This window comes from Spermophilus citellus (assembly GCF_964194105.1).
Source record: "Spermophilus citellus genome assembly, chromosome: 3".
Lineage (NCBI taxonomy): Eukaryota > Metazoa > Chordata > Mammalia > Rodentia > Sciuridae > Spermophilus > Spermophilus citellus.
Window position 1 is genome coordinate 150,792,626 of NC_138184.1, and position 24,913 is coordinate 150,817,538.

Below are 24,913 nucleotides of genomic sequence, written 5' to 3' on the forward strand. Positions count from 1 at the left end.
CCAACTTCTTCTCATCAGCTCAAAGCAGAAGCGAGAACAGCTATGAGGAAAGTTGAAATTGCTATTAAGAATGCTCAGCTTACTAGAATTAATCCAAAGAGCCTATATATTTATTAATATTTCCAACTGCTTACATCCCTACAGGGGTTATGTGGCAGACATTGGGAATTATCGAGTGAATTCATTTAGCCCACTCTCCTCAAAAGTCATTAACTCCTTTTCATTATTTTATTGCTCAATTAGTGATAAAGGGCAAAACAAGAGTTTTACAGCTATTTGGATCAGTACCTAATATTATAATCATTCCATTTTCTGCTCAACAGAATGATTGGCTTTTTCAAACTTCTAATACTGGGAAAGTAGCTTTTGCTAATTTTCCTGGTCAGATAGTCATTATCATTGTGATAAAACTATTCAATTTGCATTGGTAACTCCACTCATTTTTCCAGGATTGTACGTGCAAAACCAATAGATGGTGCACTAACAGTATTCACTGATGGCTCAGGCTCAGGTACAGCAGGTTTTTATAGTCATGCTCATACATAGATAATACAAACCTCATATGCTTCTGCCCAAGGAGCAGAACTACAAGCTCTCATTTGTGCTTTAAGTGATTTTGCAAATGAGCCCATTAATATTTATTCTGACAGCTTATATGCAGTTGGAGTTACAAAAAATATTGAAACTTCAATTATTGGGTATACATCATTACAAGAGTTATTCAATTTATTTCATATCCCACAAAGGACAGTACAAATGTGAAAGCACCCATGTTTTATAGGCCACATATGGGCCCATACTAATCTTCCAGGGCCTCTAACATCAGGTAATGATAAGATTGATAAATTGGTTGCTGTTTGTCAGAAAATGTCTTTGTATGACTGTGAACTAGCTTCGTATTCTTTGCATCATCAAAATGCTTCTAGTTTACATAAAAAATTAATATTACTAAAGAACAGGCTTGTCAAATTGTACGTCACTGCCCCCAATGTGTTATACACACTCCATCTTTACCACGGGGTATTCCCGTGGATTAAAACCAAATCAATTATGGAAAATTGATGTAACTCACATTTCTCAATTTGGTAAACAAAGTTATGTACATGTGATTGTAGATACTTATTCTAGATTTATCTTTGTTATAGCCCATGCAAAAGAAAATACTCAACATGTTATTTCTCATTGTTTAGCTGCCTTTGCAGTATTAGGATGTCCTTTACAGATTAAAACTGATAATGCACCGGCTTGTGTAAGCCCTTCTTTTCAACAATTTTGCCAAGAGTTTCATATTGACCATGAAACAGGTCTTCCTTACAACCCTCAAGGTCAAGCCATGGTAGAATGAGCTCATTTATATATTAAGCTACAATTACAAGAACTAAAAGGGGAAGATAGGACTAGGACTCCCCAGAATAACCTTAATCATGCTCTGTTCATTTTAAATTTTCTAAATTGTGACTCAGAAGGTTGCACTGCAGCTGAGTGACACATGTCTTCCATAGCAACAGGCCCTTTAGGATGAGTTTGGTGGAAGGACTTGCAGAACTGTCAATGGAAAGGACCAGATCCAGTGATTATGTGGGGAAGAGGTCATGCTTGTATTTTCCCAGAAGGTGATTTTCGTCCTATTTTGGTACCTCCATCAGGCATGGAGGACATAGAACCAAGATTCAAGTGACTGAAGATTGACCCAGAGATGCCAGACCTGACTTCCTTCAAAAAGAGGAACTCTTGAAGGAAGAGAAGAAGAAAGAGGGCTCAGAGAAATTGAATGAGGAAGCTACACTCATGGAAGGATCTGAGGAAATTGATGCTGCAGGTGCACAAATGATTCGACAGCAAGGAAAAGTTAAATCTTTAACAAGGATGCTTGCTGCAATATTAGCTCTATTGAGCTGTCAGGTAAATGGGAATCAGGGAGAAACTTATTGGACACAAGATCCACCTTTAGTACACTCAGCAGTGTGGACTAGAGAATCTATCCCAGTATTTCTAATGACTTATATATGATGGGATTATTTACAAGACCCACATTACTCTCAACCATGTGACTGGATTTAATTATTCTGGCTATAGTGCTCAATTATCTTGTGTTGGTCCCACAATAAACAGGCTGTCTGTCTAAAAGTGTCATTTAAGGAAAAGACAGTAGTTGGGAGACCTAGATCAACTAATGGTACAATTCCTGGTGACTCAAAACCTTATATCAGATCAATTATTAAAATGGGACTTTCTCATAACCAACCAGTCATCTCAGCAGAATGTCCATGAATACCTCATTGTCCTAACCATTCTGCGATAGAAATTGACACCTTTCCTATGTAGATAGATTGTATAAATACTTTTCCAGTACAACATAAGGTGTCTAGAAATAGTGGGTATATTTTGGACTGGTCTCCTAAAATTGACAAAAGGCAATTGCTCAAGGGTACTTCCATGACTCCTGGAGGATTTGTTAGTAACATCTTGACCTTCAGCGAAGGTGACATTCAGAAAGATGTTTGGTGCTCAATTTCTGCCTCAGAATTCTTACATTTTACTGACAAACCTTTACCAGACTTTGTAGACAAAAACTGTAAGAAGGTTCTTGTTATGGCTTATGGGCCTGCGTTCAATCTCCTTACGTTTTAATTACTGGAAATGTAAAAGTTAAAAGGAAAGATGATAGATATCTTGTAACATGTAATAAATGGAATTTAACTACCTGTATCACCAGATATAATAGAGGGAAAGGAACGCTGATACTTTATCAGCCCTCTTTTGTCTTATTGTCAGCTAATATTATTTCAGAGCCATAATATGCTGATGCTGGTTTTCAAGTCTTACAACAAATACATGCCCAGCTATCAAGACCTAAAAGTGCTCTTGGTCTCTTAATAGTGGGAGTTGTTGCCTTAGTTTCCTTTATTGCTTCAACAGTCACAGCTGTATCTCAAAATATTCAACACACAAATTTTCTTAATAATCTGGCTCAGAATACTTTCAAGGCTCTTCATCATCAAATAAATATTGATGAGAGGATTGAGATGAAGCTAAATGCCTTAGAGGCTACTGTCATAAATATTGGTAATGAACTTTGGCTGTCTAAAAGTGTCTATAAAATTCAAAGAAAGACTTAAATGTCATGCTAGCTATAAATATGTGCGTGTTACTGCTGCCAAATACAATGCTTCCCAATGGGATTGGGAAAAGATTAAAAACCATTTATTGGGTATTTGGCAAAATAATAATAACATCTTGGATCTTTTGGAGCTCCATCATCATATTCAAGATATACAAAAAGTAAGATTGATTTTTTGGGTCCTACTTCTTTAGCTGATCAAATACTTAAAAAACTGAATGGCTTTAACCCTGGAAACATTCTTAAACATTCTTCATGATATATCCTTTGCTACTAATTCTCTCTTGAATTGCAATTGCAGGATGGTGAGACTTCAAAACAGTGATTTCGGGACTCGAAATAGTAACCCATCACCTTCTTTTTCAAAGAAAGAAGGGGAACTATGTAGGGAGCCACTCTGAATAACTTGCGCCTTTCATCCTGAAGCAAGAGGCTTTGACCATCACTGCATTTTGTAGTGATCTGGGTGTTGTCCTGGTTCAGGAAGTTGAAGGTGTGTCTTCAGATGTAGGCATGTTGCCCCTTGGGTTGAACTACCCTCACCTGTCCCTTGTAACCTTGCCCCTTCTGGCCTTTTTTGGATGGAACTTTCTAAGAACAAGTGTCCCCCCAATAAAAGCCCACTTCCGAATTTGCTTGTTCTCTCTCATCAGGTTCTCATGACTTTGTCTTGCTCTCCCATTTGGGGAGTCTGAGGCCAAGAATGGAGAAGCCATCCTGAAACTTGTTTAGAGGTACAGAATGTGTCTGTTTTATTTGGTGTCTCTGGAAATTCACACAAGCAACCTTAAGTTCAGCTGCCCACATGGGTCCGGGGCAGCAAACATGCTCAGTAAAGAAGCATCTTCCTAACCAATGCAATATGGGACAGAGTGAATAAATGTGAATAAAAACAGAATGTCTTTATAAGTTATTTTTATTCAGATTTTACTATTTTTATTCTGGATATAATTTATTATAATAACCTAAATAATTAGTTTCTAAAATTGGTCTGAACAAACCCTTACTCCTTACTTTTTTTAACTATTTATTTATAGCATATAGCTTTTCAATTTTTAAATTTATAGAAATCTTTTCAATTTATATGAAGAACATTTCCTACAAGACTTTGAAAGAAAATAGTTTTTTTTTTTTTAAAGAAAGACAAGTCCTTTATCTTCAAGGACATGATCCTTCAGTTCTAGAAGGCAAAGTTGCTATAAAAATGCAAATTGTCATAACTTTTCTACTGATGACAATTTTCTCAAAGACACATATGATATGCATACTTTTCAAATAGAGGAAGGATTATTCACTAATTATGTTATAAATACCAAACAAAAGAAAAGAACATATTTACTTTAATTGCTATTATATAAAATTAATAATCAGACTAATTTTTTTTTACTATGTTTTATTGTAGGTGTGGAATAGAATGGCGTGCAGAGAGGGCATGCAGTATGATATCAACACTCCATTTGGACTTACATAGTCACGTCTTCATTCAGCTTCTCTTGAAACTGAGTACAGTTCTGAGAAATTGCTGTAAAAAAAGTTTTTTTTTTTAAATTATAAAAGAAAGTAATTTTCAATTAGCCATACTGTTTCATAGGTATTCCTCCAAACTAAACATAGAACTTTCTAGAGAAAATGGACTTCATGCCTAACACAGGCCTAGGATCATCTTATTTTCTATTCTTCAAACTAGTAGTTGAAATAATTATTTCTGTTCTCAAGAAATATTCATGCAATGGGTAAAAATACAAGGAAACACTAACAATGTAGCTCATCTTCAGGAAGAATTCTTTAGGACTCCTCTAATCAGGCAACAGTCAGGAAAGCAACAGTAACAGAATTCCCTATTCCTACTTGAGATCATACATTTAGAATTCAGTGTGATACACCCCAAATGATTTAGAAAGTTCAAGAAAAGCCAGAACTCATGTGGAAGTTCTAAAACTAGTAGTCATGGAAAATCCTGAAAGGAAACTCACTGAAATATGTGGGGTTACAACTAGAATAGTCACATAATAAACCCATGTTCAAATAATCCTTCGGTTACAAGTCTTTCATGTAAATTTTTAGTAAAACATAGCTCTAGTAAAATATTCTAGTAGAAAATACTTCATATATATTGTAAAAAATTCATTGTACAATAATGTTATACCATGGTCCTGACTTTACCAACAACACAAATGTGGTCAATATTCACTGCCATAATTTTAGTGTTTAAAACTCAACATTATAAAGGCATCATGACTTTTCATATCTTATATAGTCATAACACCATTCCCTATAATAATGTCTATGAATTTATTTATATGGAAATTATTATTTCTCCCTTATTCTGTTTGTGGAATTGTGCTAAGGAAAATTTTTGAAGCAGGCTTTCCAAAAATAACAGAATTGACATGGTAGAAGTGAAGATTTTAAAACCTAGCAAAAAAATTTAATGAGATTTAACTGAGCTAATGAATAGAATAAACATTATTTCTAAAATGGTATCACAATGACATCAAAATAACAAAATCTAATTTTGGATATTGTATTAATAGAGATAATATGTAAAGAAATTCAGCTCTGACACCAAAATGAGCACCCAATGAATGATGGTTATTATACATGTTTTATTTGTAGGAGAAAATAATCATATTATTCTCCTAGGAAATCAATGTTAATAAATAATAAAGTTATTATTAAAGGGTTTTAATAATCTGTTATAATATACCAATAATATCACAAATGTATATAAATCCTTATCAAAACTGCTTTTATGATTATGATATTGGCTAAAATTCACCGAAGCAATATCAGTCAGAGATGCATTGCCAATTGCTGTCCAAGGCTTGTAAGGCAATCAATTATAGAATATCTCTAACAAAAGGAGCACCCTCAAGCGACTGCCTTCTGTTGCTAGGTTTACCACTCACTCATTCATATAGTTGGCAATCAATACATTTTTCTTAGTGAACTGCTGGGTCCTTCCAAATGACAATTAACTTAGCTTACATTATTAAAATATAAAATTTTAATTTCACTTATATCCTCAATTTTACTTATATTATTAAAATCTTTTAACAATTAGGCAGGCAACTATCATCTGGATGGATATAGAGATGGAAGCAGTGGATATATTTCATTCAAATAAAAGTGGACACCTGAAAGATTATTAACCTTTAGGTGAGAAACAAAAAGGCTTAAATTAGTATAGGGCACTGACAAAAGTACACAAAGCTAGACCAGTATCTACAAGACATTTAGGTTTTAATGTGTTACTTGCCCCAGTTTTTAAAAATAGCTGTAAGGATACTTCCTAGTGTGGAGTTTGGGGACAAATATGTAAGTAAATCAGGAAATTACTTATATTTATAATATATACTTGATAAAAGAGACTGTATATAGGAGAATCACTAGAATTTACATTTTAAGGAATAATGTGACCTTGTAGGACATGGCTGTGAAGTAGGACACTAGAAAGGATGCATGAAAGATGCCTTCAAGCACAGGAAATAGGAGCAAATGTCTACGGGTGATATGAAAAGAGTTTTGCACACTCAATTGCTAAATTTCCCTCCTTATCTTTTATCAAGATATTGGTCTATAGTACTGTAAGTTTTTGCATGTTCCTTGCTGCTTCCTGTCTGAATTATTCCCTATAGTGCCAAACAAGTCCATGTCTACTGAATAACTCCAAGTAGTCAGAAAGATTTAGCCATTCTTACTTTCTTGATTTCTTCTTTTTATTGATAAGTGGAATGGAATGGCCTGAACTTTTGATTAAATCCTGGTATAATCACCAATTCTGATAGAGCAATATTTGAATTTTCAGAAAAACAAGCCTAACCATAGTGGGTTTCAGTGGATTCTTGTGCACCATCAACAAGCCTTTGGACTTGACCTGTGGCACTAGCTCTCTCCTGGGGCTCAGGCTGGCCAGTATCTGGCATATTTTAGACTTGCCTAACTCCATAATCATGTAAGTAAATTTCTTAAAATCACTTTCTCTTTACACACACACACACACACACACACACACACAGAAAGATTCCTACAAATATGAGTAATATTTAAAATGCCTATAAATGAGTAGAATGAGACCTTTTTTGTATACTCAATTGGTAGGTTTCCCCCTTATCTTTATTGAGGATATTGTCTCTTGTACTATTATTTTCTGCATATTCTTTGATGTTTCCTTGTTGAAGTGTGCTCTACAGTGCCAAGCTTGTCTATGTCTATTAAAGTACCCCAAGTAGCTACATATGTATACATATGCACATTGGCCTATCTCTCTCTCTTTGTATACATATTCATACACACAGAGATGTATCTACACACATGCACACTTATTGATGGTGTTTCTCTGGAGAATTTAGCAAGAACTATTAGGTTCTTTAGTATCTAGTGATATAGAAGAATAAATGATTTAAGTACATATTATACAGTTATTGTTTACAATGCAATAATCTGCACTATGAGCTTAATTCCTGTTTTATTTATTATATGATTTTGGGTCCCCAGGAATCCAGAAAAATAAATCTTGTACTCACTTGTGTTGGTTTGGACTAGACATTCACTAGTAAGGTGATCACTCACTTCTCCTAAAACCAGAGACATTAAAGGAAGACAGGCTCCATTTACCAGTGATGCCAATATTCCCAGGACCATGAGCACGATGTCCAGTCCATCAGCAAAGCGGAACTGAGGAAAACAAGGCAAGGTACTGTGATGGCTGTAAAACAAACGTCACAACCCAGAGCTTTTGCCAGCAAGTGAATGCAACTTTACAAATTGATTGAAATTAAAAAGTTATAAAATCAGGGATATGCATTTATATATAAACCAAACCAAACCAAACCCAAAATCCAATATTAAGACTTTACAATAGATTTTGAGGAACTCTTTGAAAAAATACAGCATTTAAATCTGTATAAACTGTAGGTGATTGCATAAGTCAGATAAGATGTGGACATGAATCAGAAGCTTTTTTCTACTTAGTTAATATTGGAATAGGTTAAGATATTTTCAAAGACTGCAGTGAAAATATTTTAGTTTATAAAAAGTTAACTGAGGAATTTCTAATTCCCTAGACTCATCAGGATGACAGCATTGTCACCACTAGATGCAGTAAACAGAAACCAATTCCTGAAAATGTAAGAAATTATATTTCTAACTTTTTTGAGTTCCTGGGATTCATTGTAACCAGAACAGTGTCTAACCTGTGAGTAAGGATCTATTATAATTTGCATGACTAGAATAAAAAAGAAATGCCTGAAAGCTTAGATAAGTATTCAATGCATTATATTCTATTCTGTACTGGTTCCTACAACACCATTCCAAAACCAAACCGGGAACAAAATTTGGAAACATGGATTATTTATCTTAGTGAGAGATCAAATGGAATATAAAAAAGCATAGTAGTGTAATTATATTGGAACAACAATAAGAGGAACTTAGTTCTTATTTTGGGTGGAGTTGAAAAAAATGTTGTGTTTTTCTGTTCATTCATGCAATAGTTAATCAGGATTTATGAGTGGCTTCTGCAGCATTTTAGTCAATATTACCTATGATAATAGGGTATTGCTCCCTTGCTGTCCCCTAGAATAGTATGCTATCTCCTTGATAAAGGTTATCATATTCTGCTACTTCCCATATTTAAAAAAATTAACTTTTCAAAAACAACTGTTTCCTATATATTTCTAATAACATTGACAGCCAGGCCTAGAGATGAGATTTGGTAAAGGGAATGTCTGAGAATGTATGCATGAAAATGTTCCTTGCACATATTCCAAAGAAATGTGCGGACACATTTTCTGATATGTAAGCTTTATAAAATACTAAGATAATTATTTTTTATTTAAAAAAAGATTTATAACATTTTTTTGAGATGATAACTGCAACTCACATTATCAAAGTGGGATTATTGGGAAATATTTAAATGTAAATAAATTAAAAGTCTCTCATAATCCTTCATCTTCATAAATGTGTAGATATTGTGCTATTTTTTCTTATCCTTTAATGTGGGACTTTATGTTTGTTTATATTTTTCTTATTGGAATTAACACTCTGATAAATTCCTTTGTAAACTCTTCTTTCCCCTAACCAATGGATGTAAACCACCAGATATAATCCTTCTCTGCACCACTGACAATTCCCTAAAATGTTCTGATATGTGTACTTTCTACTTGATATCACTTACTATCTCAATAGCTCCAACAGCTTGCTTTCTTGTTTTAGGAAGTTGTTCTTGTAGTGTTCTAGAAAATAGAAAAGTTACAGTATAAACATAATTTGTAAAATTTTCCAATTAGCATTTTGCTAAATGTCAAATATTGCCCTTGGTGGTAACTTTAGACACTTACAAACACTGAAGTTTCAAAACCAAATTTAACAATAGAGTACAAATATTTCTTGAAAAGGCACTGGGAAAGGAAGTCGTCACTGGCTGTCTCTAACTTTGTTAACTAAGTAGAAATAAAGACAAATAAAGACATGCATCTGTAGTAAAAATTTTTAAAACTGTGACAGAAACTATGTAACAGATGTTTTAGTCAGCCTTTTCACTGCTCTGACTAAAAAATTAGACCAGAACAACTGTAGAGGAGAAAACGTTTATTTGAGGGCTCACAGTTCAGAGGTCTCAGTCCATAGAAGGCTGGCTCGAGGTGAGGCAGGACATCATGGAGGAGCAGTGTAGCAGAGGAAAGCAGCTCATGTATGATCCAGAAGCAGAGAGAGATACTCCACTGGCCAGATACAAGTATATACCCAAAGCCACGCCCCTGTTCCCATCTCCTCCAGCCATACCTATCACTCCACGCACCAGTTAATTCCCATCAGGAAATTAGGTCACTGATTGGGTTAAGACTCTTACAACCCAATCTTTTGTCCTCTGAACCTTCTTGCACTGTCTCACATGTTAGGTTTTGGGGGATACCATACATCCAAACCATAACAGCAGACTTTATCTACTTAATCACTTTAAAGTGTACAACCAGAGCACTGAATATCTTCACATTGTTGTATTATCATTTTCATCCACAAAACTTTTTTCCTCTTGCAAAACTGAAACCCTATATCTATTAAGCTACTCTGTATTGTCCCCTTCCCCAGCCCCTGGAAGCCACCATTCTACTTTCTGTCTCCATGAACCTGACTATGATAGGTATCTCATATAAGTGGAATCATACAATAGTTTTCCTTTTGCAACTGACTTAATGTTTTCAAGGATCATTCTTGAATTATTCACTTAACAAATTGTCTGCAATTTTCATTCACATTGTATCATGTTGAAATTTCCCCATTCTCAAGGCTGAATACTATTCCATTGCATGTACAATGCCACATTTTGTTGATCCATTCATCAATTGATGGACACTAGGATTTCTTCCATATTTTGGCCACTGCTAATAATGCTGCTATGAATATAGGCATACAAGTATTTCTTTGACTCCTTGCTTTCAATTCTTTCTTTTAAATATTTTTTTAGTTGCAAATGGACACAATACCTTTATTTTATTTGTTTATTTTTATATTGTGCTGGGGATCAAACTCAGTGCCTCATGCATGTTAGGCAAGCACTATACCACTGAGCCACAACCCCAGCCCTGCTTTCAAGTCTTTTGAGCATATACCCAGAAGCATAATTGTGAAATCTTATGGTATTTCTAGTAATTTTTGAGGAACCACCACACTTTTCCACAGCATCTACTTCATTTAACATTCCTACCAACAGTGCATAAAAATTCCAGTTTTTCAACTTCCTCACCAACACTTGTTCTTTTCTTTCTTTTTGGATGGTAGTCATCCCCTCTTTAGTCTTTTTCTATCATTCAAATGAAATCAGGCATGTACTTCCCCAATTCCTCGTGGTAACTAGCAAAATTACCCACTTCCCAGTCTAGTTTTCTGTGGGAAGGCAGATGTTGCAGTTGTGTTCCCACTGATCTATTAGCTTTTTTGGGGGGTGGGGGTAGGGGTCCACCACTGTATCTAAACAAACATAATGAAGTTGCTAGTAGACCACTTTAAAAATGAGAAAACTAGTCACAGAGTAAACCACCCAAGTCTACAAAGTGTGATTAAACTTAGGTCTGAATCCACAGCTTAAACTTCCTTCCTCTATCTATCTATCTATCTATCTATCTATCTATCTATCTATCATCTATCTATCTATCATCTATCTATCTATCTATCATCTATCTATTTATTGGTATTAGGGATTGAACCCAGGGGTGATAAACCACCCAACCACATCTCCAGTCCTTTTTAAATTTTTATTTTTGAGACAGGTTCTTGCTAAGGTGCTGAGACTGGTCTTGAACTTACAATCTTTCTGCCTTAGCCTGGAGTTGCCCGAATATAGGCCTGTGCCAACCTGCCCAGCCCGAGAGCTTAAACTCAACTACAGAGTTATAATGCTGCTTGTGAAATACATACTGATGATATAATTTCAGTCCAAAAATAATGTTCAAATGTACAAATGAATTCTAAAATAAATTTTTCTCCTCATCTCTCCCTCATACCATCACTCTAGGGCATAGAATTTAAAGAATCTGCTTTGAATTTTTGAGGTAATGGTGCTTAGACTGTATGGCAAAAAGTTATGGGAAAGTTTAGTTTACCTTTGGAAAATAATAATAGCAACAAAACCAAAATTGAAGCAGTACAGGGTGTGAAATGTAGCTCTTTTATGTTCATATGTTCCCAATATTTGATTTTTTTTATATAGTCACAGGTGCAGCCACTGTGGGAAATAATTTGGAGATTCCTTAAAAAACTAGAAATAGAATTATATGATCCAGCAATCCCTCTACTAGTTATATATACAAAGGAATTGAAATCAATATGTTGATGAGTTGTTTGCATTTTCATGTTTATTTCAGCATTACTCATAATAGCCAAGATAGGGGGACATCCTAAGTGCCCAATAATGGATGAATTGATGACATGATGTAAATATACAATGGGATACTGTTCAGCCTTTAAAAAAAGAAAACTTAGCCAACTGGAAAAAAAGCAAATTAAAAAAAACAATGCACCAAAAGACAAATATTATATGATCTTATTTCTTTTCAAATCTTAGAAGTTAAACTCTCAAGAGTATAGAGTAGAAAAAGGGTGGTTACCAGAGGCTGAGGAGGTGGATAATTTGGGGAAAGAGAGATGCTGAACAAAAGGAGCATATTTTCAGTTAGGTAGGAGGAGTAAGTTTCAGTGTTCTTTTGCACAGCATATTGACTTTAATTATTAATATCATATACTTCAAAATTGCTAAAACATAGGATTTTATACTTTGTCGCCACAATGAAATGATAAGAATGTGAAGTGACAGATAAGTTAATTAGCCTGATTTACTAATTCCACAATGTACACATGTATCAAGCATCACACTGTACCTCATAAATATACACAATTATTAGCCAATTCAAAATAAAATAATAAAACAAAAAATCCCTATGGAACAACAACAACAATTCCAAAGAGAAATTTTCTTTATTTTCAAGAGTTTTCTGAAGGCAAGATTGTGGATTAGTGGGAAGTGACTTTTCTCACCACTGGGTGACTCAGGACGCAAACAACAAGAAAACTACTTCTCTGGAAAGTGAGTAAAAAAAGAAAAAAAAAGAAACAAAATAAAACACTCCATTTACCTACTGATACTCAATATTGGACAGAGAGCCTTGGATACTGGGAAATTTGGGGTATATCAGACTAAGGTTATAGGAATAGAATTGGAGCTGAGCTAAGGAATAGAATTGGAGCAGAGAAAATACACAAAGTCAGAAAAAGATCAAAAAGTGGTGGGAAGATCTTGGAATGGGGAATCTCAGGATTGAAGGAGCAGCCTGGCCTGGGCCAACCCAGAAGCTATTTAGTCCAATAAACTGGTGCATGAAAGTCATGGTCTGCCAGCTGGGTACAGGGAGGCCAAGGTGGAAACATTTTAATACCTCCATGAGACTGGGAACTCAGACTGGGAACTTAGATCCTTGAATTCAGGAATGAAACCAATACATGACCAGCAGACCCCAACTGTGAGATTTAAAGTAAACCAAGCACATCAGGAGAATCTCTGGCACAGAGAATTTCTGGCATGGGGAGACCATTTTGCCTGAGGGAAATACAGATCAGAGAGGCCTGAGAAAGCTGGCTCCTCCTCTTCCCTACTCCATTGAACAAGGGCAGGGAGAAACTGAACAGGGTGGAGGGCCTGAGCTCAGAGCTGGGAAAGAGTCCTTCAGAAGCCAAACAAAGGCAGTATCCCTGAACCACAGAACAGTGAAGGACCCACTCCCACTTCCCACAAGTGGTGCCCTAAGGAGAGGAGTGAGGTACAATCCTAAAGTGCTTGATTCATTAGTGGCTAAAAACTCCCCACATGATAAAACACCTGAGGCCATACCAGACTGAACCCCGGCCACTGGGAGCTTCACTTGCAGGAATTCATCTCACAGAACACAAAGGCAGCTACACCCAGAAAGTGAAGCCTAAAGCATCTTCCACAGCCCCTCACACAATCCCAGTGAGAAGAAAAGTTGAGAAACAGAAAGACAGTTTGGTACAGACAGTGGGCAAATACTCTCACTGACTGTTCTGTTTTTGTTTTTGTTTGAATGACTAATGACTGATCCATGGTGGACCTTTGTACGCAGACATATTTGTTTCTGCTTTATCGGTTTTAGCATTTCTTGAAGGTAGCTGTTTTTTGTGCTCTGTGTTTTGAGGATTAGAATTTTTGATTAGTATATTTTGGATTGATTTTCTGTTGTCTCTTTCACAACTCTGTTTTCCTTTGTTTCTATTTCTCTTTGTTTCTAACAGCTAAACCTATTGTGTGCTTCTCTCTCTCTCTTTCTCTCTTTCTCTCTCTCTCTCTCTTCCTCTAACTCCTTCCATTTTTTTTGTTCTCTCCCCTTATAAACATATCCTACATTGCCTCTGCATTTGTCCTATTCACTTATTGAATCTACAAACCCATTTTTACTACCTCATCTCTTCTTTTCTTTTAAAAGAATTCTATTTTAACTGGATACTTATTCATATATCATTATTTTTTTCATTTTTACCATTTTATTTCAAGATGGGTTTTTTTTGGATCAATACTTTGAAGACTAAGGTGTTTGATTAGTATATATTGGTTACATTCTTGTATCTTTTATTTCTTTTTGTAGTTATTTTTAGTATTTTTTTCACTTTTTATTTTATATATGTTTCTCTCTCACTTCTCAGTTTCCCTCAACTCTTTCTCTCTTTTCTTTTTTTTCTTTTTTCTTTTTTTAATTGGTTGTTCAAAACATTGCAAAGCTCTTGACATATCATTTCATACACTAGATTCAAGTGGGTTATGAACTCCCATTTTTACCCCAAATACAGATTGCAGAATCACATCGGTTACACATCCACATTTTTACATAATGCCATCTTCTCTCTCTACCCCCATCTACTGTAATTCATTTCACTCCTTGTTTTTTTCCCATTCCCCTCACAACCTCTTATATGTAATTTTGTATAACCCTGAGGGTCTCCTTCCATTTCCATGCAATTTCCCTTTTCTCTCCCTTTCCCTCCCACCTCATGTCTCTGTTTAATGTTATTCTTTTCCTCCTGCTCTTCCTCCCTGCTCTGTTCTTAGTTGCTCTCATTATATCAAAGAAGACATTTGGCATTTTGTTTTTTAGGGATTGGCTAGCTTCACTAAGCATAATCTGCTCTAGTGCCATCCATTTCCCTGCAAATTCCATGATTTTGTCTTTCTCTCTTTTCTGCTAACATCCATTCTCTATTGTTCTTACACTCTTCCTTTAAATTTTTATTTCTTTTTTTCTCTTCCTCCCTCACAATCATCACACCCTATGTCACTTCTGTTAAATCCCTGGTCACCAACTGAAATTGTAAAACCTTTTGTAAATTTATTGTTTTTACTGTGGGCAATAACTGGTCATATAATTTTTGGTTATTGTGACAATAAACATTGTAGATTTCTTTTTTTTAACAGTTTTTTAAATTTTTTTTTTTTAAAGAGAGAGTGAGAGAGGAGAGAGAGAATTTTTAATATTTATTTATTTATTTATATTGTTGGTCGTTCAAAACATTACATAGTTCTTAATATAACATATTTCACAGTTTGATTCAAGTGGGTTATGAACTCCCATTTTTACCCCGTATACAGATTACTGTATCACATCAGTTACACTTCCATTGATTTACATATTGCCATTCTAGTGACTGATGTATTCTGCTGTCTATCCTATTCTCTACTATCCCCCTTCCCCTCCCCTCCCCTCCCCTCCCCTTTTCTCTCTCTACCCCCTCTACTGTAAATCCTTTCTTCCACGTGTATTATTTTTCTCTTACCCCTCCTTTCCTCTTATATGTAATTTTGTATAACCCTGAGGATCACCTTCCATTTCCATGCTATTTCCCTTCTCACTCCCTTTCCCTCCCACCTCTCATCCCTGTTTAATGTTAATCTTCTTCTCAAGCTCTTCATCCCTACCCTGTCCTTGGTTACTCCCCTTATATCAAAGCAGTCATTTGGCATTTGTTTTTTAAGGATTGGCTAGCTTCACTTAGCATAATCTGCTCTAATGCCATCCATTTCCCTCCAAATTCTATGATTTTGTCATTTTTTAAAGCAGAGTAATACTCCATTGTGTATAAATGCCACATTTTTTTATCCATTCATCTATTGAAGGGCATCTAGGTTGGTTCCACAATCTTGCTATTGTGAATTGTGCTGCTATGAACATCGATGTAGCAGTGTCCCTGTAGCATGCTCTTATTAGGTCTTTAGGGAATAGACCGAGAAGGGGAATAGCTGGGTCAAATGGTGGTTCCATTCCCAGCTTTCCAAGAAATCTCCATACTGCTTTCCAAATTGGCTGCACCAATTTGCAGTCCCACCAACAATGAACAAGTGTACCCTTTTCCCCGCATCCTCTCCAGCACTTGTTGTTGTTGGACTTCATAATGGCTGCCAATCTTACTGGAGTGAGATGGTATCTTAGGGTGGTTTTGATTTGCATTTCTCTGACTGCTAGCGATGGTGAGCATTTTTTCATGTATTTATTGATTAATTGTATGTCCTCCTCTGAGAAGTGTCTGTTCAGGTCCTTGGCCCATTTGTTGATTGGGTTATTTGTTACCTTATTGTCTAATTTTTTGAGTTCTTTGTATACTCTGGATTTTAGGGCTTTATCTGAAGCGTGTGGAGTAAAGATTTGTTCCCAGGATGTAGGCTCCCTATTTACCTCTCTTATTGTTTCTTTTGCTGAGAAAAAACTTTTTAGTTTGAGTAAGTCCCATTTGTTGATTCTAGTTGTTAACTCTTGCGCTATGGGTGTCCTATTAAGGAATTTGGAGCCCGACCCCACAGTATGTAGATCATAGCCAACTTTTTCTTCTATCAGACGCCGTGTCTCTGATTTAATATCAAGCTCCTTGATCCATTTTGAGTTAAGTTTTGTGCATGGCGAGAGAAAGGGATTCAGTTTCATTTTGATGCAAATGGATTTCCAGTTTTCCCAGCACCATTTGTTGAAGATGCTATCCTTCCTCCATTGCATGCTTTTAGCCCCTTTATCAAATATAAGATAGTTGTAGTTTTGTGGATTGGTTACTGTGTCCTCTATTCTGTACCATTGGTCCACCCGCCTGTTTTGGTACCAGTACCATCCATGCTGTTTTTGTTACTATTGCTCTGTAGTATAGTTTGAAGTCTGGTATCGCTATACCGCCTGATTCACACTTCCTGCTTAGCATTGTTTTTGCTATTCTGGGTCTTTTATTATTCCATATGAATTTCCTGATTGTTTTATCTATTTCTACAAGAAATGCTGTTGGGATTTTGATTGGCATAGCATTGAACTTATAGAGAACTTTTGGTAATATCGCCATTTTGATGATGTTAGTTCTGCCTATCCATGAACAGGGTATATTTTTCCATCTTCTGAGGTCTTCTTCTATATCTCTCTTTAGGGTTCTGTAGTTTTCATTGTATAGGTCTTTCACCTCTTTTGTTAGGTTGATTCCCAAGTATTTTATTTTTTGGGAGGATATTGTGAATGGAGTAGCTGTCCTCATTTCCGTTTCAGAGGATTTGTCGCTGATATACAGGAATGCATTTGATTCATGCGTGTTGATTTTATATCCTACCACTTTGCTGAATTCATTTATTAGCTCTAATAGTTTCTTTGTAGACCCTTTTGGGTCTGTTAGGTATAGAATCATATCATCTGCAAATAGTGATAATTTAAGTTCTTCTTTTCCTATCTTTATGCCTTTAATTTCTTTCATCTGTCTAATTGCTCTGGCCAGTGTTTCGAGGACTATGTTGAACAGAAGTGGTGAGAGAGGGCATCCCTGTCTTGTACCAGATCTTAGAGGGAATGCCTTCAATTTTACTCCATTCAGAATGATGCTGGCCTGTGGCTTATCATAGATTGCTTTTACAATGTTGAGGTATGATCCTGTTATCCCTAATTTTTCTAGTGTTTTGAACATAAAGGGACGCTGTACTTTGTCAAATGCTTTTTCTGCATCTATCGAGATGATCATATGGTTCTTATTTTTAAGTCTATTGATGTGGTGAATAACATTTATTGATTTCCGTATATTGAACCAGCCTTGCATCCCAGGGATGAATCCTACTTGATCATGGTGTATAATTTGTTTGATATGTTTTTGAATCCGATTCGCCAGAATTTTATTGAGGATTTTTGCATCTAGGTTCATTAGAAATATTGGTCTGTAGTTTTCTTTCTTTGAAGTGTCTCTGTCTGGTTTAGGCATCAGGGTGATGTTGGCCTCGTAGAATGTATTTGGAAGTTCTCCTTCTTTTTCTATTTCCTGAAATAGCTTGAAAAGTATTGGTGTTAGTTCCTCTTTAAAGGTTTTGTAAAACTCTGCTGTATACCCATCCGGTCCTGGGCTTTTCTTAGTTGGTAGTCTTTTGATGGTTTCTTCGATTTCCTCTATTGTTATTGGTCTGTTTAGGTTGTCTATATCTTCCTGACTCAATCTGGGCAGATCATATGACTTAAGAAATTTATCTATGCCTTCACTATCTTCTATTTTATTGGAGTATAAGGATTCAAAATAATTTCTGATTATCTTCTGTATTTCTGAAGTGTCTGTTGTGATATTGCCTTTTTCATCCCATATGCTAGTAATTTGGGTTCTCTCTCTTCTTCTCTTCGTTAGCATGGCTAAGGGTCTGTCGATTTTATTTATTTTTTCAAAGAACCAACTTTTAGTTTTGTCAATTTTTTCAATTGTTTCTTTTGTTTCGATTTCATTAATTTCAGCTCTGATTTTAATTATTTCTTGCCTTCTACTTCTTTTGCTGTTGTTTTGCTCTTCTTTTTCTAGGATTTTGAGATGAAGTATGAGATCATTTATTTATTGGTTTTTTTCTTTTTTTAAGGAATGAGCTCCAAGCAATGAATTTTCCTCTTAGAACTGCTTTCAATGTGTCCCATAGATTCCGATATGTTGTGTCTGTGTTTTCATTTAACTCTAAGAAGTTTTTAATTTCCTCCTTAATGTCTTCTATAACCCATTGATCATTCAGTAACCTATTGTTCATTCTCCAAGTGATGCATGATTTTTCCTTCTTTCTTTTATCGTTGATTTTCAGTTTCATTCCATTATGATCAGATAAGATGCATGGTATTATCTCTACTCCTTTATATTGTCTAAGAGTTGCCCTGTGACATAATATATGATCTATTTTTGAGAAGGATCCATGTGCTGCTGAGAAAAAAGTGTAACTACTTGATGTTGGGTGGTATATTCTATATATGTCAATTAAGTCTAGGTTGTTAATTGTGTTATTGAGTTCTATAGTTTCCTTATTTAACTTTTGTTTGGAAGATCTGTCCAGTGGTGAGAGAGGTGTGTTGAAGTCTCCCATGATTATTGTATGGTGGTCTATTAGACTCTTGAACTTGAGAAGAGTTTGCTTGATGAACATAGCTGCACCATTGTTTGGGGCATATATATTTATGATTGTTATGTCTTGTTGGTGTATGGTTCCCTTGAGCAGTATGCAGTGTCCCTCTTTATCCCTTTTGATTAACTTTGGCTTGAAATCTATTTTATTTGATATGAGTATGGACACTCCTGCTTGTTTCCGCAGTCCATATGAGTGGAATGATTTTTCCCAACCTTTCACCTTCTGTCTATGTATATCTTTTCCTATCAAATGCGTCTCCTGTAGGCAGCATATTGTTGGGTCTTGTTTTGTGATCCATTCAACTAGCCTGTGTCTCTTAATTGGTGAGTTTAAGCCATTAACATTTAGGGTTATTATTGAGATATGGTTTGTTCCTCCAGCCATATTTGTTTATTAATGTTACTTAACCAGATTTGTTTTCCTCTTTGATTACTTTCCCTCCTTTACTGTCCTACCTCCCACTGTTGGTTTTCAATGTTATTTTCCATTTCCTCTTCCTGTAATGTTTTGCCAAGGATTTTTTGAAGAGATGGTTTTCTAGCTGCAAATTTTTTTAACTTTTGTTTATCGTGGAAGGTTTTAATTTCATCTTCCATCCTGAAGCTTAATTTCGCCGGATACACGATTCTTGGTTGGAACCCATTTTCTTTCAGTGTTTGAAATATGTTATTCCAGGATCTTCTAGCTTTCAGAGTCTGTGTTGAGAGATCAGCTGTTATCCTGATTGGTTTACCCCTAAATGTAATCTGCTTCCTTTCTCTTGTAGCTTTTAAAATTCTCTCCTTATTCTGTATGTTGGGCATCTTCATTATAATGTGTCTAGGTGTGGATCTCTTATGATTTTGCACATTCGGCATCCTGTAGGCTTCTAGGATTTGGGATTCTGTTTCATTCTTCAGGTCTGGGAAGTTTTCTCGTATTATTTCATTGAATAGATTGTTTATTCCTTTGGTTTGGAGCTCTGTGCCTTCCTGTATCCCAATGACTCTTAAGTTTTGTCTTTTAATGTTATCCCATATTTCTTGGATGTTCTGCTCATGGTTTCTTAGCAGACTTGCTGAGCTGTCTATGTTCTTTTCAAGTTGAAATACTTTGTCTTCATTGTCTGATGTTCTTTCTTCTAAGTGATCTACTCTGCTGGTAGTATTGTCAATTGAGGTTTTAAGTTGGTTTATTGCTTCCTGCATTTCTAGGATTTCTATTTGTTTGTTTTTTATTACCTCTATCTCCCTGTGAAATTGATCTTTTACTTCCTGTATTTGTTTATGTAGTTCCTTGTCAAAGTGATCTTTCATTGTCTGATTTTGCTGTCTCATGTCTTCCTTGAGACTCCAGATCATCTGAAGCATGTATATCCTGAACTCTTTATCTGATATTCCATCTGTTGCAGCTATTACCTCTTCTAAAGTTGAGTTGACCTGCATTGCTTGTGGTCCTTTCTTTCCTTGTCTTTTCATACTGCTCGTGTTTCTTTCTGCTTGGTGAAATTGTTGTGTTTTTGAAATTTTCCCCCTATTTATTTATATTGCTCTTGTATAGTTGGGAGATCTCCCTTGCAGGGCGGGTAGTGGCTGTGCTCCTCCTCTAATTAGGGTGATCTATCTACCACGCTGGTTGGTCGCAGGTCTGCCCACCCTGCGGGTGAAGGTGGCGGCTCTGCTCTGCCCCCACTCCAATTGTGGTGATGTAACTACCACGCCCTCGGGTCGTTGGTCCTGATCCGGATGTGGGCGGCAGCTGTGCTCCGCCCCTACTCCAATTGGTGTGACGTGTCTACCACACTGGTTGGCCTCTAAGCCTGTTTCGCCAGTGGGTCGCAGTTCTGCCTACCTTGCTGGCTCAGGCGGCAGTTCTGCTCCACCCCCACTCCAACCAGTGTGACGTGACTGCCTCGGTGCTACTTGTCCACCATACTGGCAGTCTGCCGGGCTTGTCCTGCCAGTGGGTCGCAGGTCTGCCTACCTTGCAGGCTCAGACGGCGGCTCTGCACAGCCCCCACTCCAAATGGGGTGATTTGGCTACCGTGCCGTCGGGTCACTGGTCCTGTTCCAGGCGAGGGTGGCTACTCTCCTCGGCCCCAGCTGCAGTCAGGGTGTCGTGATACCACGTCAGCGGGTCACTTGGCCTGCTCTGGGCACAGGCAGCAGCTCCACTCTGCCCCCCAGGCCCCCACAGCACCCAGCAGGACCCGGACCGAGAAGCAGTCCCCGCAGGTTCTTCAGCCCTGGGCCAAAGCAGCTTCGGGAGCCAGAACCCGGCCTCTCCGATCCCGGCCACGCTCCGCTAGGAGCAGGCTCCACAGAGCAACCCCCGCGGGTTCCCCAGCCCCAGGCCAAAGCAGCCCCGGGAGCCCGAGCCTGGCCGCTCCAAACTCTCCCAGCTCGGTGCACGCTCTGCTAGGAGCAGGCCCAAACACGCAGTCCCCGCGGGCTCCCCAGCCCCAGGCCAAAACTGTTCCGGGAGTCAGAGCCCAGCCGCCCCTCAGCGCACGTTCCACTTGGAGCTGGCCTCAGCACGCAGTCCCCGCAGGTTCCCCAGCCCTGGTCCAAAGCAGCCCGGGGAACCAGAATCCGGCCGCTCAAAGCCCGGCACACGCCATGCCAGGAGCGAGCCCCGAGGAGTATTCTCCTCAGGTTCTCCAGCTCCGAGCCTGAGCGATCTGTCTGGGAGATGCAGGCAAATACCAGCCTGAAATCACCTGTTCCGTAGTTGAATGAGCTGAGATCAGTAGAAAACAGGGATGATTACATCAGCTCTCCAAGATGGCGGCTGCTGTCCTCCTCCGTGGTCCGACCGGTGTCGAGAACCAAACTGGACCGCTTCTCTCCTCTGTCTCAAAGCCGGAACTCAGCACTAAGCATGGCCATTGCACCGCTGGCAGGAGCCCCCAGAATCCGCATCGCTGTACTCCCGCTCCGGTACCTCGCCGCTACACAGCGCGCGCTGCAGACTCCATCCGCGGGGCGGTCCGCCGACCAGGCTCTGGTACCCTCCGTGCAGAGAAATCACCTGCGACTGAGCCCCCGCAGCCGAACCCCGCACGATGTAAATCCGTCCTCTAGATTCTGGAACACCTCAATTTCACTGGAAATTCCCAACAAGGTAGCCTTCAGCCGTTTCACCTCGTCTTTCTCCCGCACAGTGACTCGGTGCACTGGGGTGATGCACTCCCATCGCTGCCATCTTCCCTTCCCATTTATTTATTTTTTTAGTTCTCGGCGGACACAACATCTTTGTTGGTATGTGGTGCTGAGGATCGAACCGGGGCCGCACGCATGCCAGGCGAGCGCGCTACCGCTTGAGCCACATCCCCAGCCCAACATTGTAGATTTCATAGCAAGGGCTATTTGATCTAATGATATAAGTTGTTTGCATCAGTTGTTATTATCTATCTCCCCCTAAACTTTGTAAGGTATGAGAAACCTTTAGGGACACTATAAGTCAACAGTGTAGAAACTCTACTGCCTCAAAACCAACTCTTAGATGTGTAGACACATAAATAACACGAAAAAGCAAGGGAACAATCCATCCCAAAGAAACCAAAGTACATCAAAAAGAGAATCCATAATACCACCATGAAAAAAGTGTCAGAGAAGTTTAAAAAGTTCACAGTTAAACTAATCTGTTAGGTAAAGGATAATGTAAGGAGTGAAATCAAAGAGAAAATACAGGAAGTGAAATACCACCTCAATAAAGAGAGAGTCTGAAAAAAAAATGAGAAAAAATCCTTGAAATGAAGAAACCCATAAATCAAATTAAAAAATTGTTGGGAAGTATCACCAGCAGACTAGACCAGTGGGAAGGCAGAGTTTCAGACAATTAAGACAAATTCATAATCTTCAAAATAAAGTTGACTATGGAGAAAAGATGTTAAGAGACCATGAACAGAAACTTCTAAGAAATATAGGATAACATGAAAAGATCAAAGTTAAGATTTATTGAGACAGATAAGGGTTCAGAATACCAAACAAAGGAATGCATATTTTTTTAATGAAATAATATCTGAAAATTTTCCATACCTTAAGAATGAAATGGAAAATCAAATACAAGAAGCATATAGGACTCAAATATACAAAATATCAATAGACACACACCAAGGCACATTATGATGAAAATGCCTAACATACAGAATAAGTTTAGAATCTAAAGGCTGCAAAAAAAAAAAAAAAAGCCACATTTAGAGGGAAACCAACTTGGATCTCAGTTGATTTTTCAACCCAGACCCTTCAAGCTATGAGGTTTTGGCATAATATATACCAAACTGTGCAGGAAATGAATGCTAACCAAGAATACTACACACAGCAAAATTAAGCTTCAGAGTTGATGATGAAATAAAAACCTTCCATAATAAACAAAAGTTAAAAGAATTCACAAGAAGATCTGCACTACAAAAATTTATCAACAAAGTATTTCATGAAAAAGAAATTAAAAAAAAAAAACTGAAAACCAGAAAATGGAGGAACTACACTAACAGAATAGTCAATCAAAAGGGAAACTAATTTAAATTAAAAACCAGGAATAATTCAAAATGACTGGGAATTATAAACATTGTATATAAATGGCTTAGACTCTTCAACTAAAAGACATAGACTGGCAGATTGAATTTAAAAACAAAAACCAAAATATACTGTCTCCAAGAGACTCACCTCTTAGACAAATACATTCGCAGACTGAAGGATGTGGAAAAAACTTACCATTCACATGGATCTCATAAACAAACAGGGATTTATATCCTCATATCTGATAAAGTGGACTTCAAGTTCAAATTAATCAGAAGGTACAAAGAAGGTCATTTCATACTGCTTAAGGGAACTATATATCAGCAAGACGTAATAATCTTAAATATTTATGCCCCAAACAATGAAGCTGAGTTCTACCATTTACAGGCACAAAATAAACTCCTCACAATCTCAAGAATCAAATAGATCACAATAATAATACTTGGTGACTTCAACACACCTCTCTTACCAATTGATAGATCTTCAAAACAAAAACTAAATATAGAAGCTATAGAACTAAAAATACAATTAATAATTTAGATTTAACAGATATGTATAGAATATTTCATCGAATGACCAAATACACTTTTTTTCTCAGCAACACATGGATCATTCTCTAAAATAGACCATATCTTAGGTCACAAAGCAGCTGTTAGCAAATACAAAAAAAAATAGAGATAATATGTTGCATTTTATCGTACTATAATGGAGTGAAATTAGAAATCAATAATAAAATAAAAATAAAAAGTAGAAGCCCCTCTAACACATGAAGACTAAATAATATGCTATTGCCATTGAATGACCAATGAAGAGCTGAATAAATAGGGGTGAAATTTAAAAAAAAAAACTTATAGGTATATGAGAATAGTAACACAACATATCAAAATCTCTAGGAAACTATGAAGGAGGTTCTAAGAGGAAAGTTCATTGCATTGAGATCACTCATTGAAAAAATAGAAAGCCACCAAGTAAACTTTCACATCTCAAAGCCCTGGAAAAAGAAGAATGAATCAACACCAAAAGCAATAGAAGACAGGAAATAATTAAAATCAGAGCTGAAATCAATGAAATTGAAACAAAAGAAAAAAATTTAAATCAACAAAACAAAAATTGGTTTTCTAAAAAAATCAATAAAACAGATGAACATTTAGCCAAGCTAAAAGAGAGAAAGAGAGACAAAACTCAAATTACTATAATGTGTGATGAAAATGGAAATACTACAATTTTACAGTTGTAAAATTCAGACAAAATAAGAACCTGTTTTGAAAATTTATATTCTAAAAAAATAGAAAATCTTGAACACCTTGACAAATTTCTAGAGACATGTGACCTGCCCAAATTGAATCAGGAAGACATAGA

General features: G+C 36.9%; 1 protein-coding gene across 1 annotated transcript in view; it reads right to left on the bottom strand.

The window, feature by feature from the left end:
- ABCB5 (ATP binding cassette subfamily B member 5) overlaps positions 1 to 24,913 on the bottom strand; it is a gene marked incomplete at both ends in the record, with an annotated part of 141,448 nt that overhangs the window by 111,833 nt on the left and 4,702 nt on the right. Inside the window, 3 exons of the mRNA XM_081283287.1 lie at positions 4,589 to 4,643; positions 7,648 to 7,798; positions 9,297 to 9,354. Of these exons, the coding sequence (XP_081139413.1) occupies positions 4,589 to 4,643; positions 7,648 to 7,798; positions 9,297 to 9,354 (264 nt within the window). The remainder of the gene's footprint in view (positions 1 to 4,588; positions 4,644 to 7,647; positions 7,799 to 9,296; positions 9,355 to 24,913) is intronic.